Source organism: Sciurus vulgaris (assembly GCF_902686455.1).
Source record: "Sciurus vulgaris genome assembly, chromosome: 15".
NCBI lineage: Eukaryota > Metazoa > Chordata > Mammalia > Rodentia > Sciuridae > Sciurus > Sciurus vulgaris.
The window spans coordinates 31,892,843-31,907,283 of record NC_136476.1 but is presented as its reverse complement, the minus strand read 5'-3'; the positions used below and the strand labels follow the sequence as shown (position 1 = coordinate 31,907,283).

Genomic DNA, 14,441 nt, shown 5'->3' with positions numbered 1-14,441 from the left:
ATGTTATTAAGCCACCTATATTGGATTAAGACTTGATTTTAGCAAATAAATGCTGCAAACATTGTAGTTAAATGAATGTTGTATTCATCTTATGATTTTTGTGAATCTTACGACTTCATGACTAAGGAAAGAAGATATAAATGCAAGTGTTTATACAATGAAAAATAATGAGCCAGAGGAGAAATTTTTTGAGATTAAAAATGTCAACAAATTATTACTTTTTTCTGTGTTCTTCTCTTTCTTTTTTTCTTCACCTAATAAAATTGACTCTCAGATTATTTACTCTGCTTAAATATTACAACAATAGTAATTCATCTAATATTTAAATTATATTGCTGAATACCATGTATGGAACAAAACCTTTTAGTTATTATTTCTTACTTTCATATAAATGAAAGGCTCCAAATGAGAAGATGACTTGGTGAGGATATAATTTCTGGCATTAAGCCAGGAAGAAGGTGAGAAATTGAATGTTTCTCAGTGCCCCGACTATGCTTCAGGAGTTCTCTAACTGAATACTGTCCATAGGTGGCTGCGAGGTGACCACTGTGCACTGTTTAAAAATGTTCTCAGGATAGGTCTGAACTCAGTAGGAAAAAGTGATGTAAGTCATTAGTTGTGACATTGTGTGATAATGTACACAGGAGGAAAGAAGGACAGCATTTTTGTGTAACCCATAATTGTTCTTTGGGGGTCAGGGGGATGCTTACTGAGGTATCTAGAGGCAAAGTGATATCATGTTTTCAATTTTTAAGAAAGTTGAAGAATGTTTAAGAAAGTATGTGTGTTTGTAGAAAGACAGAGAAAGATATGAGAAAGGTAAATGTAAAACCTAGGGAATCTGGGTAAGTGTCATATAATGATTTTGGGTTCAATTTTTGCAACTTTTATGTAAAAGTTCTTTCAACCCAAACTATTTTTAAAACCTCTGCCACATATTTGGAATTATTCCTGTGAATGATGCAATTAAGAAGACTGAGATTAAAAGTAGCAAAATCTCATGTACAGGAATTTCTTGGAAGGTGGTAAAACTGGTACTTTTGGGAAAGTAAGTGTTTAAAAAGTTCATGTGGAGACAAAGGAGAAATATTCAGAAGTAAACACATACAAATATAGGTAGTTGTTTAGTTGCAACATTAGAGTATTTGGTAGACATTTTTAATCTTTCTAATCTGTTCCCAAATTCAAACACACAGACACACACACACACACACACACACAGAGACACACACACACAAATGGATTAATTCAATGAAACTCCTACCAACTTTAGACTCTATTATGAATGAATACTCAAGAAATAGTCTTTGTCATTCTATTCATTCAGCTTATCCCTCTGGACATTGTTTATGTGATGTTCACCACAAGTTTTTTGACTACTTTCAAATACCTCAGATACAACTGGTCCACCCTGCACTGCACTCGTAAATCCCCAACTTTATACTGAGGGCTATGACAAGGATAGAGAATTCACACCCTTGTGCTACCCAGGTACTAACTTGGGCTGTAAAATTGAATTATTCTTTTCAGTTAAAATTGTGTAGACTATGCCATGTATCAATATTTATAGTACATAGTACTAGAAATCTTCTTTTAAAAAATTCGTTCTTTTTGCCCTGAAACCTCAAAATCTCATTCCAGAGTAGGAAATGAGGATGGTAAAATCTAATGTGTGCATAATTCTTTTCCTACTTATGGGTGAAGGAAAACAACTACCATTCATTTCCACACTCTGCAACACTCCTAGGAGCAATGGTCCCTGAGATTGGCACTATCTGATGGTAGAATAGGTCCTGAAACCAACAGAAAATTCTCCTGCACCATTTCAAAGTAGGCAAAAAGTTACTTTGTTTTTGAATTCAATCGTCATACTAATAGACAGCAAAAAGATGTATGAGTCTTTCCTCAAGAAACTGAGTGCCAAGTGACTGGGGGTTTGGCTGGTGGGAGGCAAAGGAGGCTTTGGATTCTTTGTTCCGCTCCAAAAAAGGAAAAGTTACTAGTGCCCTCCAAACCAAAGTGAGAAGCAGAATTAAGGTGTACTTTAATTCACACGTTATACAAGTATTTAATCCCTAACTAAATGTCCAGATGTTAAGGAAGTACAAGTGTTGATGAGTCACAGCTTCACCCTGGAGGTGATCATACTGTGGGAGGAAAACACAATGAGCAATATTAATAACCATGTTGGAATATATCACCTAAAATTTGACACAAGAGGAGAGGGACAAATGAAGCCACGCTTTTAGAATTTTATCAAACTTTTGCTCTGTGGAAATCTTTAGCCCCAGAGACTTGTAAAAATCTTTAAAACAATAATGTGCTTTAACAGCAAAAAGATTTTTGTCAATGCATAGTATTTAGTCAGCTACCAACTCATTAAATTTTATGGTGTGGCTAAAATCACTGATCTATGTGATATAATTAAGTTATACTAGGTGGATCCTTGTGCATTATTTCTTGGTAATATGATTTTATCGTTGCATTTTAAAATGGTAGAAGACTAGAGTGTGGTTTCATATTCTTGTCCATGATTCCTGTAAAATCCTTAAAAAGGGCTTTTCTATAGTATTAATCATTTCTAATCTTTTTTTAATCTTGATAAGTTCTAATTTTCTCTCTAAAAGCTATTGAACATTTATCTAATATTTTCTATTTATTTCTGGCAAGAAACATAAGGCTTTTATAAATTCCTATGCAGAAACTGTATAATGGTTTGTGAATAGCTGAAATGATTTCAACTTCTTTGCCTTCCAGGGGTGGACCTTCCATTACTGGTTTTAACCACTGAGTCAGAATGACAAAAATCCTTGAGCCATCAATTGGTTATTAAACAATTTACATAAAGAGTGGAAGTGGCCAAGTCTTATTTTGGCACTAATCACTTGAGGTCCTAGTTCTGTGGAGGGATGTTCCATATCAAATTTATTTACTCAGATGTAGTATGTGTGGCAAAATAATATATACATGCCAATAATCCATTCAGAGTCATAGCATTCTAAGGTGTGCTTTGAAGCAAAGTGTGTGTGTGTGTGTGTGTGTGTGTGTGCTATATGTAATAAAAATAAAAGAATCAATAGCAAGGATCTGTTGAACATAGAAAAATAGCTGAATCAAGAGTTTCTAGAGTTTCAATTTACAAATGATATATAAATACACATAGACACATATATATATATATATAATTCTATGACTGTAATTATAGCTGAAGGTACAGAAAAACATTTGCATATTCTTATAAACATATATAAAGAATTATTCAGTAGTCATCTGTAGGGAACAGAAATTGGAAAAGGGGATATGGGAAGCTTAATTTCCACTTAAGATCCTTCTATACTGTTTATGTTTTAGCAACAGTGTGTATCATTTTAATAATTATTTTAAAATTTTATGAAGATAAGAAAAAACTTAGAAACAAAGTTAACTTCACACTTATCAAAAGCTAATAGCAACTATTTATGATTAAATTCTCAGCCAGGGAATTGTAGGTGGTACTCTCAATAGAACTTCTTTGAAAACTGAACTTTATTACCTGGAAGGGCCAACTTCCTCCTCAATTTTTTTCTCAAGCTTTGTTTGGTTGGCAAACAACGAATTGACATAGACGAGTTCAGGTGAATTTCTTTTACCCAAAACATCACAAAAAAAAGTTAGAATAGTCTTACGTGGCAATCACTGAGTCATACCAAATATCTCTATTTTGGACACTGGTGTTAAAATCGTTTACTGAGGTGGACATTGACATACACACAGTGGAGAAAACACACAGTGGAGAAAAAGAGAGCCTCTTCAACAAGTGGTGCTGGGAAAACTGGAAATCCTTATGCAGCAAAATGAAACTAAACCCCTATCTCTCACACTGCACAAAACTCAACTCAAAATGGATCAAGGACCTTGAAATCAGACCAGAGACCCTGTACCTTATAGAAGAAAAAGTAGGTCCAAATCTTCATCATGTCGGCTTAGGATCAGACTTCTTTAACAGGACTCCCAAAGCACAAGAAATAAAAGCAGGAATCAATAATTGGGATATATTCAAACTAGAAAGCTTTTTCTCAGCAAAAGATGCCATCAGCAATGTGAAGAGAGAGCTTACAGAATGGAGAAAATCTTTGCAACTCATACTTCCGATAGAGCACTAATTTCCAGAATATATAAAGAACTCAAAAAAACTCTACACCAAGAACACAAATAACCCAATCAACAAATGGGCTAAAGATATGAACAGACACTTCACAGAAGAAGATCTACAAGCAATCAACAAACATATGAAAAAATGTTCAGCATCTTTAGTAATAAGAGAAATGCAAATCAAAACTACCCTAAGATTCCATCTCACCCCAATTAGAATGGCGATTATCAGGAATACAAGCAACCATAGGTGTTGGCGAGGATGTGGGGAAAAAGGTACACTCATACATTGCTGGTCGGGCTGCAAATTAGTGCAGCCACTCTGGAAAGCAGTGTGGAGATTCCTTAGAAAACTTGGAATGGAAACACCATTTGACCCAGCTATCCCACTCCTTGGCCTATACCCAAAGGACTTAAAATCAGCATACTACAGAGATACAGCCACATCAATGTTCATAGCTGCTCAATTCACAATCGCTAGATTGTGGAACCAACCTAGATGCCCTTAAATTGATGAATGGATAAATAAAGGATATATATATATATATATATATATATATATATATATACACACACACACACACACACACACACACACACACACACACACACACAATGGAATATTACTCAGCCATAAAGAATAATAAAATTATGGCATTTGCAGGCAAATGGATGAATCTAGAGAATATCATGCTAAGTGAAATAAGCCAATCCCAAAAAACCAAAGGTTGAATGATCTCTCTGATAAGTGGAGGATGATACATAACGGGGGGTAGGAGGGAGGCAAGAATGGAGAAAGGATGGATTGTACAGAGGAAAAAGAGGTGTGGGAGGGGAGGGGAGGCAAGGAAAAATAACAGAATGAGACAAACATCATTACGCTATGTAAATGTATGATTACACAAATGGTATGCCTCTACTTCATGTACAGTCAGAGAAACAAGTTGTACCCCATTTGTTTACAATGAATCAAAATAAATAAATTATATAAAAAAGATTATTACAAGGCTTCAATAGGATAATACACACAACAGGATGATACATAAAAGTGTTCAGCTAATAGAATGTCCTACACACTCCTGTCCTGTCCCTCTTAAACAGGGCAGTATGGTTTTGGCTTCATCACCAGAATAGAAGATAGTTCTTTTCTGTCAGAAGATGTTCTTCTCATGTACATCAATCACTCCAACATACATTCCTAGGCACAGGACAGGACAGTAGTTTTTTGAAAGCTCAATGTTTCTGAATTATGTTTGAGTTCTCTAAATTATGTCTGCATTTCTAATAAAGTGACATTACTACATTTGTCTGCTCTGCTGTTAATCTGTGACCCACTGATTAAGGAAATATGTTTCAACAAGATGTTGATGGGTTTGTGGCTCAGTAGCAGATCATTTGCCTAGTATGTGTGAGGCACTGGGTTCAATTCTCAGCACTACATGTAAAAAAATGAATAAAATAAAGGTCTATCAACATCTGAAAAAAATTTTAAAGATGTATTTATTTGATTAAGTAAGTATATTAACATTCCGTGGGCAAAATGGCAAAAGAAGTCATGGTTAGGAATCAGCTTCCTATTTTCCTTGATGTCTTTATCATTAATATGAAGCCCTTACTTTGAATAGTTACCATCACTTTTAATTCTTGCACAAGGCAATTTTCCTGTGAGATATTTCCTCACTTATATCTGTTTGTCTCAACACTTATATCTGATGTCTGCTTTGGCTTCAGGCACCTGCTGACATGTTGGTTTGTAACCTTTCTCTGGTTAATTATATTCCCATGTTATCATTTTGGCTATCTTGGGAACTCATCAAGGAAGATAACTTCCACTTTCCACCTTCTACCTCAGGGTATCTAAAGGATAAAATTCTCGCAGCCTACTTTGAAGTATGCCCAAAGCAATGTGAAGTTAATTTAATTTTTAAAATTAGCGAATTTAAAATTATTTTCATTTTTCCTTTTTATTACAAAAGCGAACAAGGTTGTTAAAACAAGGAGGAAAACATCAATAAGAGAAAGTGTCAATAAAACTAAAGCGCATTTTTAGGATTTTTAACATACGTTTATGTTTTTCTATTATAATTTATATACTTTTCTGCAAATACATGGTTTTTTCATCCTGGGTATCTCTTAGAGATTGTATTAAAACAGGTGAGTGATCAGGTGAGGTATATGACTACTTATTGTAAGAAAGGATATTTATCACTATTATTCAACTACTGTACAAATATTGTCCAAAATGAGGAGATTAGGACACAGTACTTTCAAATGAATTTTTATAATGGCACTGTACTACCTTAATGGTAAATCACCTGTACATAATACAGGACTGACTAGAATCCAGAATGTAGCATCAATAGGTAGATTTTCTGAATAGTCATTGTCATTGACTAGGGAGACAAACATGGCAGGGTACATTAAACCCCTTCTAATTTTAATTTACTATATTTTAGTGATTGCCTTCATAATCTTATTCATTTCAAAATTCCTCCAGAGTAAATCAATGAAAGTAATTTTTACTCTCAAACTAGAAGTATGATATAGACATGTTGAAACCTTTATTATAAATTTATTAAAATACACTGAGATTTTGATAGAGAGTATTTACATTTACTGGAAAAAGATTTTGAGTATTATGAGATTTTTAAAACAGTAATATTTAATAACATTAAATTCCATTCTTAAGAAAATTTTTTAAAACTTCAAATTTTTCAAAAAATCTTTGCATATACAGTGGAATGAAAACTCCAAATGTTGGACCTCACCATTTTGTTCTACATCCTCAGATCAGAGGTAGGCTTGACACACACTAGGAGCTCAATAACTACTATTGACTGTTGAATGAATCCAAACATAAAACAAACCCAGCCATATATCCTGACGACTAGTTTTCATGAGTTTCTTCCCACTCTTTTGGACTTTGAGATATTACAGTTTATGACAGTTATACTTTATTTGAAGGAAAATAACTGGAATGCACACTGGCATGAGGAAAAATTATAGTATGGAGTCAGACGATATGAGTTCAAGGTATGATTCTGTTCTCTTATTAGCTATTTGATCTTGACCTGCTTTCTCAACCATTCTCTAGGACACAATGATCCCCTTTCAAAAAATGTGGGTGAAAATACCTCTTCTTTCCTAGTTTCCTTAAGTTCAAATGATATGACAGACATATAAAAGTGAACTGAATAGTAGCGAACAAATATTATTGATCAGCTTTGTGTAAGAGGCCCAATCCTATTTTCAACCCACCAGGCCCTCACTTTTAAAACTATTTTCTGCCTCTTGTTTTTTCAGTCCTTGTTGCTTATTTTCAGACTTTTTATTTTCCCAGTTTGTTCACACCTCCAAGTAGGAATTAGCTCTGGAACCCCACACCTATGCATATCTCTGCTTTTGACTGCATTGTTAAAGTCCCTTATCTCTAAATTTAATGAAAACATTATGCATTGGGAAAATTTGTTCCCTCCCAAAAGCATCCTGAAAGTTACCTTGTGTTGGCCTACTATATCATATATAGGGCTGCAAATTTTCTTTTCCATTGTTTTTCATGCCATACCTTATCACGCTATCTGTGTTATCAGTAAGTGTTACAGCATTAAGAAGTTTGGCCACAGAACAGTTTCTTCTCCCTCTTCAATCTCTTTGTCAACTCCTTTGCCTTACAAACTCATTAACAACAGTGACTGTAACATTATACACAAGAATTAGGAAAATTATCCATAAAAACATAAAAGGAGGTAAGAAATAAAATGATGAAATCATGTGTATGTAAGGAAACTTAAGTGTTGTCACTAATTCCCTGCAAATGTATGTTGTACCATGTCATTGGTATACACATCCATTCTTATAGGAAAGGAAGAAAGTCTTAATTCCTGGGCATCTCTGGGAAGGTTTGTTCATAGTTAAAACTTATTGAATGACTAATATGTATAACTAGTGCATGTGTGTGTGAAACATTTAGGCAGTGAAACATAAATACAATAATAAATGCCTATGCAATGCATGGTATAGAATTATATATGCACATAAATTCACATGTAGATATAAGTATAAATAAATGTACTATATACACATAGATGTTCATTTTCAACATCCGAACATTCCAAGTAGGAAGATAATGGTTACTGTAGCCCTTAAAAACTATAAAGTCCTCAAGTTGGCTAGCCTTAAAGATCTAGTGAGAAGTTTTTAGAGAGATGTTTTAGCGCTCTAACATAGGACATGACCCTTGAAGAATGACTTTTTGCACTAACATATTTGCCAAGATTACTTTATGTTTGGAATTTAATCAATGCAAATCGCCCAAAGACCAGGTCATTTTTGTCAGAAATCCTCTCATCATCCCCTGAATGACAGAGGCCCACTGTTGAAACCTTGGTCCTCTCTAAGCTGGTAGAAAATGCTGTTGATTCGTGGTTGTTTCCTTCAGAGGATTTAGCAAGAGAATTTCCTTCAATCAGTTCATCACTGTAAAAATAAACTGAGGTATAGAGACTCGCCCAAGAGCTCAAGTAAATAAATGTTTTAGTCTAAGTACATCCGGAATAACAAGCGTTCTCAGACCTTGTACTTGTCCCATTGTCCTATTCTTAGGCCAACGTTTGCAAACAGCAGAGAAAACAATTGCAGTTTGAGACTGAGGGAGAAGGGTTGGAGGTGGTCATTAGCAAATCCCTGGGCCTGGTGATCACCTGCTTTTCTGGATCAAAACAGTGAAACGATCTATTCATAAGCACATCAAGGACGAGTGGGCCACTGTTTAAAGAACCAGCTGTGGAGAATATGCTCCACAGTGGCCTTGAAACAGCTGCAGCTGCATTAAGGGGGGCGGGGGCGGGGTGGAGGCGGAGCGGTACTGGTGGAAGAGTAAGCTATAAGGAACGTTTCAAGGACCCCGCCACGCCACCTCTCGGCAAACCGGGAAGCATTTTTGCAGTAAGTGCATTGGACTGAGCCACCTTTTGAACCTATCCCAAAGTGTAAAGGCACTTAGTAGGCCCCAGAAGGATGCAGTGCCTGCAAACCTTCTGTTGGCTGGCCGCTACAGTCAGATCTGGGCGTAGTGAATTGGCGCTATCAGAAAGTACACAGAGTAGAGCAGACTCTACCGTTGTAGCAAACCATGACCGAGCAAAGTCCGTGGTAAACAAGCTTCCCAGTAGCTGCCTCCGGACGCGTGCCCTCTGCGTGTTTCTGAACCCCGCACTTCTCACGCTCCGGGTACTGTGCTCCGCAGCCCTTGACGCCCTCTCTCTGGCCCCATTCTGATCGCCCCATCCTTCCACCCGGGCCCGCACCCCCGGCAGCTGGAGCATCGCACTCACCATCTCTTGCCTGAGGAGGTGAAGCTTGGTTTCCAGCCTTTCCAAGGCGCTGGAGTGGCTACGTCGTGGGGAGCCAGAGGTTGGGGAGGACGAAGAGGAGGACGTTAAGGAGGGAGGGAAGCTGCAGCAGCTGCTGCTGCTACTGCAGCAGCCGCCACCGCCGCCGCAGCTCCCCCCGCAGGGGTCTCTGTCCCTTTCCCCAGGAACCGGCTCCTCCCCACGGAGCGAGCGCACTAGGCTCTCGGGTACTTTGCGTCCCAGCTTCAGCTCGATGTCTCTGAGGTCTGGCAGCGGGCCGTCTTCCATGACTTCTCCAGAACCGTGATAAATGGTGCTAAAATGCAGCGGATGAGAGCCAGCCACGGCCTCGAAGCCTGCCGCAAGATCTGTGAACCTCTCTCGGCGCCCGGGTCTCTATTCTCCGCGGACTGGGGACACGGTCCGCTCCATGACCGCCAAAGCAGTGCTAGCCCTGAAATCCGCACAGGACGCGGCGGGTCGCAGCCGCAGTTCCCTGGCTCTGCGACTCCCCCGACACTTCCAAAGGTTATCGAGATCACCTCATTCTCTTCCTTTCTGGCCACCCTACTGCAGAGTTGAGTTAATTGATATTGCAGAGAGGGAGGAAAAGCAGGTAGTAGAGACCAAAAGAAATGAGGAGAAAACAAAATCTGTTTTAGCTTTATGGGGGAAAATTTCACATTATGAAACTGTTCGTTCGCATCCCTGCGCCGTTCACTGAGTGCCCATCTGGTCGCACGCTACACAAAATAATGATGTGGCCACACTCCTGGGTCGTTTCATTTTCCAGCCATATGTCTCCAAGCTTTCGGGATATCCTGGATTGTCAGAAATAATCTCTGGTCATTGAAAGAGGAAGTCGATCGGTCGTTTCTTTCCGCGGCATGAACGCATTAAAAAAGAGATAGTTGGCTTAGCAAGACTTTGACGGCTCCCTTGATGCTGCAGAAATGCCCTCTTCCCATTTGGACTGTTTGATCCAAGTCATTGTGTTCCTCCGAGCCTCGAAACTTTAAACTCCACTGGCAGGTGGACCAAACCAGGGCCAACCCTTGTACCGTATATCGCAGACTAGAAGAGCAACAGAAATTTTCTCAACCTCCCTGCTAGGAGCAGAGTTTAAACGTTTTCCACTGTACTTGGATGAACTCGTATTAGGGAATTAGGTTTTCCGTTTTCCCGGCCAAATCTTCTGGTAGCCACAATCTTTAAAATAATATTTAAATATTAGAGTCAGAAGAATAACTTTGGTTATTCTAACCAAACACCAAACATAATTAACTTTAGAAGCCTTTTACCCTATCATTTTACACTAATCAGAAAAACGAAGAGATTTAACTAAAAGTTCAAAGAAAAGCGTACAACCAAAAATAATTCAACTGAAGTGAAAAATTAAATAACCAGAATGACTTATATGGCCATTGAGCTAGCAGTGAAATTTTAAAAGGGGGATTTTGCTGAGATAGATACTTTTCCTGTAATTATAGAAGAAAAAAATATTAAGCATAGCTAGCAAAAAAAAAAAGTTGTCCTATAATTTTTCGACTACTTGGGGAAACTCAAATTACACAAAATTTTAAGCTATTTCTACTAAGTAAACTGTTATAAAATGAAATAGGATTGATTAAACATTGAGTTTGTGACAATGATCTTCAAGTAGAAGATACTATTTTTTAATCCTTTAAATATTAATTATGTTTTTTATTGAAATATTTCAAAGTTTAGGTCCCTTATTTCTGGGACAAATAGATATTTATGTTCTTGATTCCTCTAGAGCTCCATTTCAAGAGACAGCACTCAGAGTTTACACTGGTAAGATGCATCCCTGGGTTTGTTTTTAGTCATTCTCATCTAGGAAACCTTCTAAAGAGAGAAAACAAGTCTTCGAATGAAGTAGGTCATGGCAGGGAGAAACTTGTCAACATGCCAGAAATTTGTATTTTTTTTTCTCTTAAAAAGAAATGAAGAGGGCTGGGGATATAACTTAGTTGATAGAGTGCTTGCCTTGAAAGCATAAGGCCCTGGGTTCAATCCTCAGGACCACACACACACAAAAAAAGAAAGAAATGAAGAAAATATTTGTAAGTTAGGTGGCCCATTTCAAAGTTAGAACCACCATTTATGGAATCAAAGGAGAACAAGACTAAATCTCAACTCACTGATAAAACTGCATGTTTTGTCCTATATTTGGAAAACCACAAGTTCACTGCATAAGAATTGCAGTGTGACATGTAATTATGGAAGGTTTGCATTTCAGTCAAGAGCAGTGTTTTTTCTTAATTATAAAACTTTACAAAATTCAGCATAGAGAAAAATAGCTTATAGATACAATATTTAGCTTGAATTTGGCCAATAAAATTTTTTATTGTTAAATTATCATTGATTTATATATGAAATAATGAATACATCTTTTACTATGAGTCACAGACACTACAATCAGTATTTGATGCTAAAGATGACTCAAAAATGAAAGAGCTATTTCTTCCTTTTTTATAGTAAGTCAACAGAAAAAACTCTAATAGTAAAAGTGTGATATATATGTAAAGTAACATTTTTTTCTAAAGAAATATAGAAGCAGCATAAACTTAAAATCTTAGTTATGTTAACCATTTAAAAGTTTTTCAGTTTAATGCTATATTATATTTTGAGATATACTTGAATGCTTTATTATATTTAGAGATATTTTGAATGCTAGTTTAGCTAATTTTTAGAACATATTAGACTCACAGAACTTTTATTAGGCCTATAATTCATTTGTGTTAATGCTCTCATTTCTGCTTTATATGGTTCAATCTGAGGACATTTCCTACCCAGAATATTTGAAAATACGTTCTTTTTACCTTTTGGTCTTGAGCAGATTTTTTTTTTTTTTTTTGTTACTTTGTTTTCTGGATGCATCCATGAGAAAATGTGTGAGAGGCTGTACCAATGTAGTTGGCCTGCTATATTAATTATGCATCTTGATTTGGGGAACTAGTTGACAAGATCCTGTAGCAACGGGTCCAGGATGAGGACTGGGCTGGGAATGAGGTCAGCAACAAGTAGAAAAGGGAACATAGGAAGAATAGGCAAAGGTAGCGAGGAAAACCTTTTGAGCCTTTTTAGTAGTACTTCCTGGCTATTCCTACTTATCACATCCATCAGCAACACCCCAAACCTGGGATGTTTCCCTAGGTCTAATACATTGAAAAGTAAAATGGCAAAAGTGGCCATTGTACATTGTATTTGTGGTACAATTCTAATATTTTATGTTTCTATTTGAGACTGCCTTAGATATGAGCTATATTTGCCTATTTTCTTACTTAAAAGCAATAGGTATCTAAAAATGAATGTTAAACTATGGAGAACTTTAGACAGTTGGATTGTGTTCACAGAGAAGGAAAGGGAGCCTCTTGTGTGTATATATATATATATATATCCCCCAGTGGTTAGTTAAATAGTGACATTGTTGAATTCAGATGACAGGTTTCAAAAGAATGCCTCAGTCACAACAGACTGGGGTAATGCATGCTTTGCACATTCCACACTTAGAACACTTCCGGGTATGAGACACAGGACTTACAGCAAAAGTAGAGTCAGTGAGACTTGGTGTAGCATGGACATGGATAACACCACTCCTAAATTGGCTGCTGGCATTGTAGTTAAAAGAAGAAAGGCCTTCCCCCTTCTCTCTGGCACTGATTGAAAGTTTGCAGCATTCCCATCTCTTGCTGGCACAGAGTTCAAGGACTAGGGCAGAGTCTCTAACCTGAGATTCCACTCCTCACAGTGCAGAAGAATATCAAGCAGCCAACTGCCTCAAATTACCCTTAAGAATTTTAGGAAGTAAACATTTAATGGGTATTCTGTTCTTTGAATCTTCATTTTAAAGGAGCAGAACTGCTGTTCCTTTAAATATTTATTGCTCAGCTTAAAGGTGTAACAAGGAAAATGTCATAGCAAAGCTAATGAGTATTGAAATTACCTTTATATCGTAGAATTGCATATCAGCCAGCACTACTATGGTTTCATCTGCCCTGTTTATAGAGTCATTTGATTCACCTATGATTTCGTAGCTGGCTTGGATTTAGTTTACTTAGTAAAATCATCTAGTTTGTTACCAATGTGAGCACATTGTATGTATACACACCACACCTATTGCTATCTATCTATCTATCTATCTATCTATCTATCTATCTATCTATCTATCTATCTATCATCTATCTTCTGTGCATCCAAAATATCTCTAAGAAGCACAGAGCCTTTAAATAGTATTCTCATTGAAATCTAATTAATATTTATAATCAGAGCTAACTACTTCTCTGAGAGGTTTAGTAGACAATACTAAAAGTAGGTCACCAGCTTCTAAGTCTCCCTTATCCCCTTTTCGCAATCCCTGTCAAATCTCTTTGCCATCATTATTTGTAATAGAGTGTGTTATTTGCCTTTTCTTTTTTTTTTCAGAGCTCTAAATTGCTACTGAAAAGTTCAATGTAGAACCCAGAGAGAAATCTCTTCAGTTTATCTTGGCCTGGTCCTCTGTTGCCACCCCAGCTTGGTTATGGAATGGATTTTATAGTCTATTTCAATGCCATATTGGTAAATGTTTGCAACTAGCTTCCTGAAAATATAATACAATTGATTTGTGGCTTTGACAATTTTTATCATATAAATATTTATATCATGACTGATATGGAGCTGCCAATGTGAATTGGGAAAAGATGGGCAGTTGTATAGCATTACATGGTGCTTTCACCATACAGATAAAATGAATGTAAATATACTAGAACTAATAAATTATTGATGTAAATAAATACGCTCAAGAACATAAAGTAGTAAAATAGAGTCAAATACTTAGAAAGCAATGAATTTTGAAAATTTATTACCTTTTAGCTTACCTAATTTAAAGTTTGTACATTGTACTTTTTAAAATCATGGTTGTGATTAGCAATAGGCTTGCAAAATTCCTAAACATAT

General features: G+C 36.6%; 1 protein-coding gene across 1 annotated transcript in view; it reads right to left on the bottom strand.

Annotated features, from left to right (window-relative positions):
* Positions 1–10,604, bottom strand: part of LURAP1L (leucine rich adaptor protein 1 like) — a 42,276-nt gene extending 31,672 nt beyond the window's left edge. Inside the window, exon 1 of the mRNA XM_079113688.1 lies at positions 9,465–10,604. Coding sequence (XP_078969814.1) covers positions 9,465–9,770 — 306 coding nt within the window. The 5' untranslated portion in view covers positions 9,771–10,604. The remainder of the gene's footprint in view (positions 1–9,464) is intronic.
* Between the last annotated feature and the right edge of the window lie 3,837 nt (positions 10,605–14,441).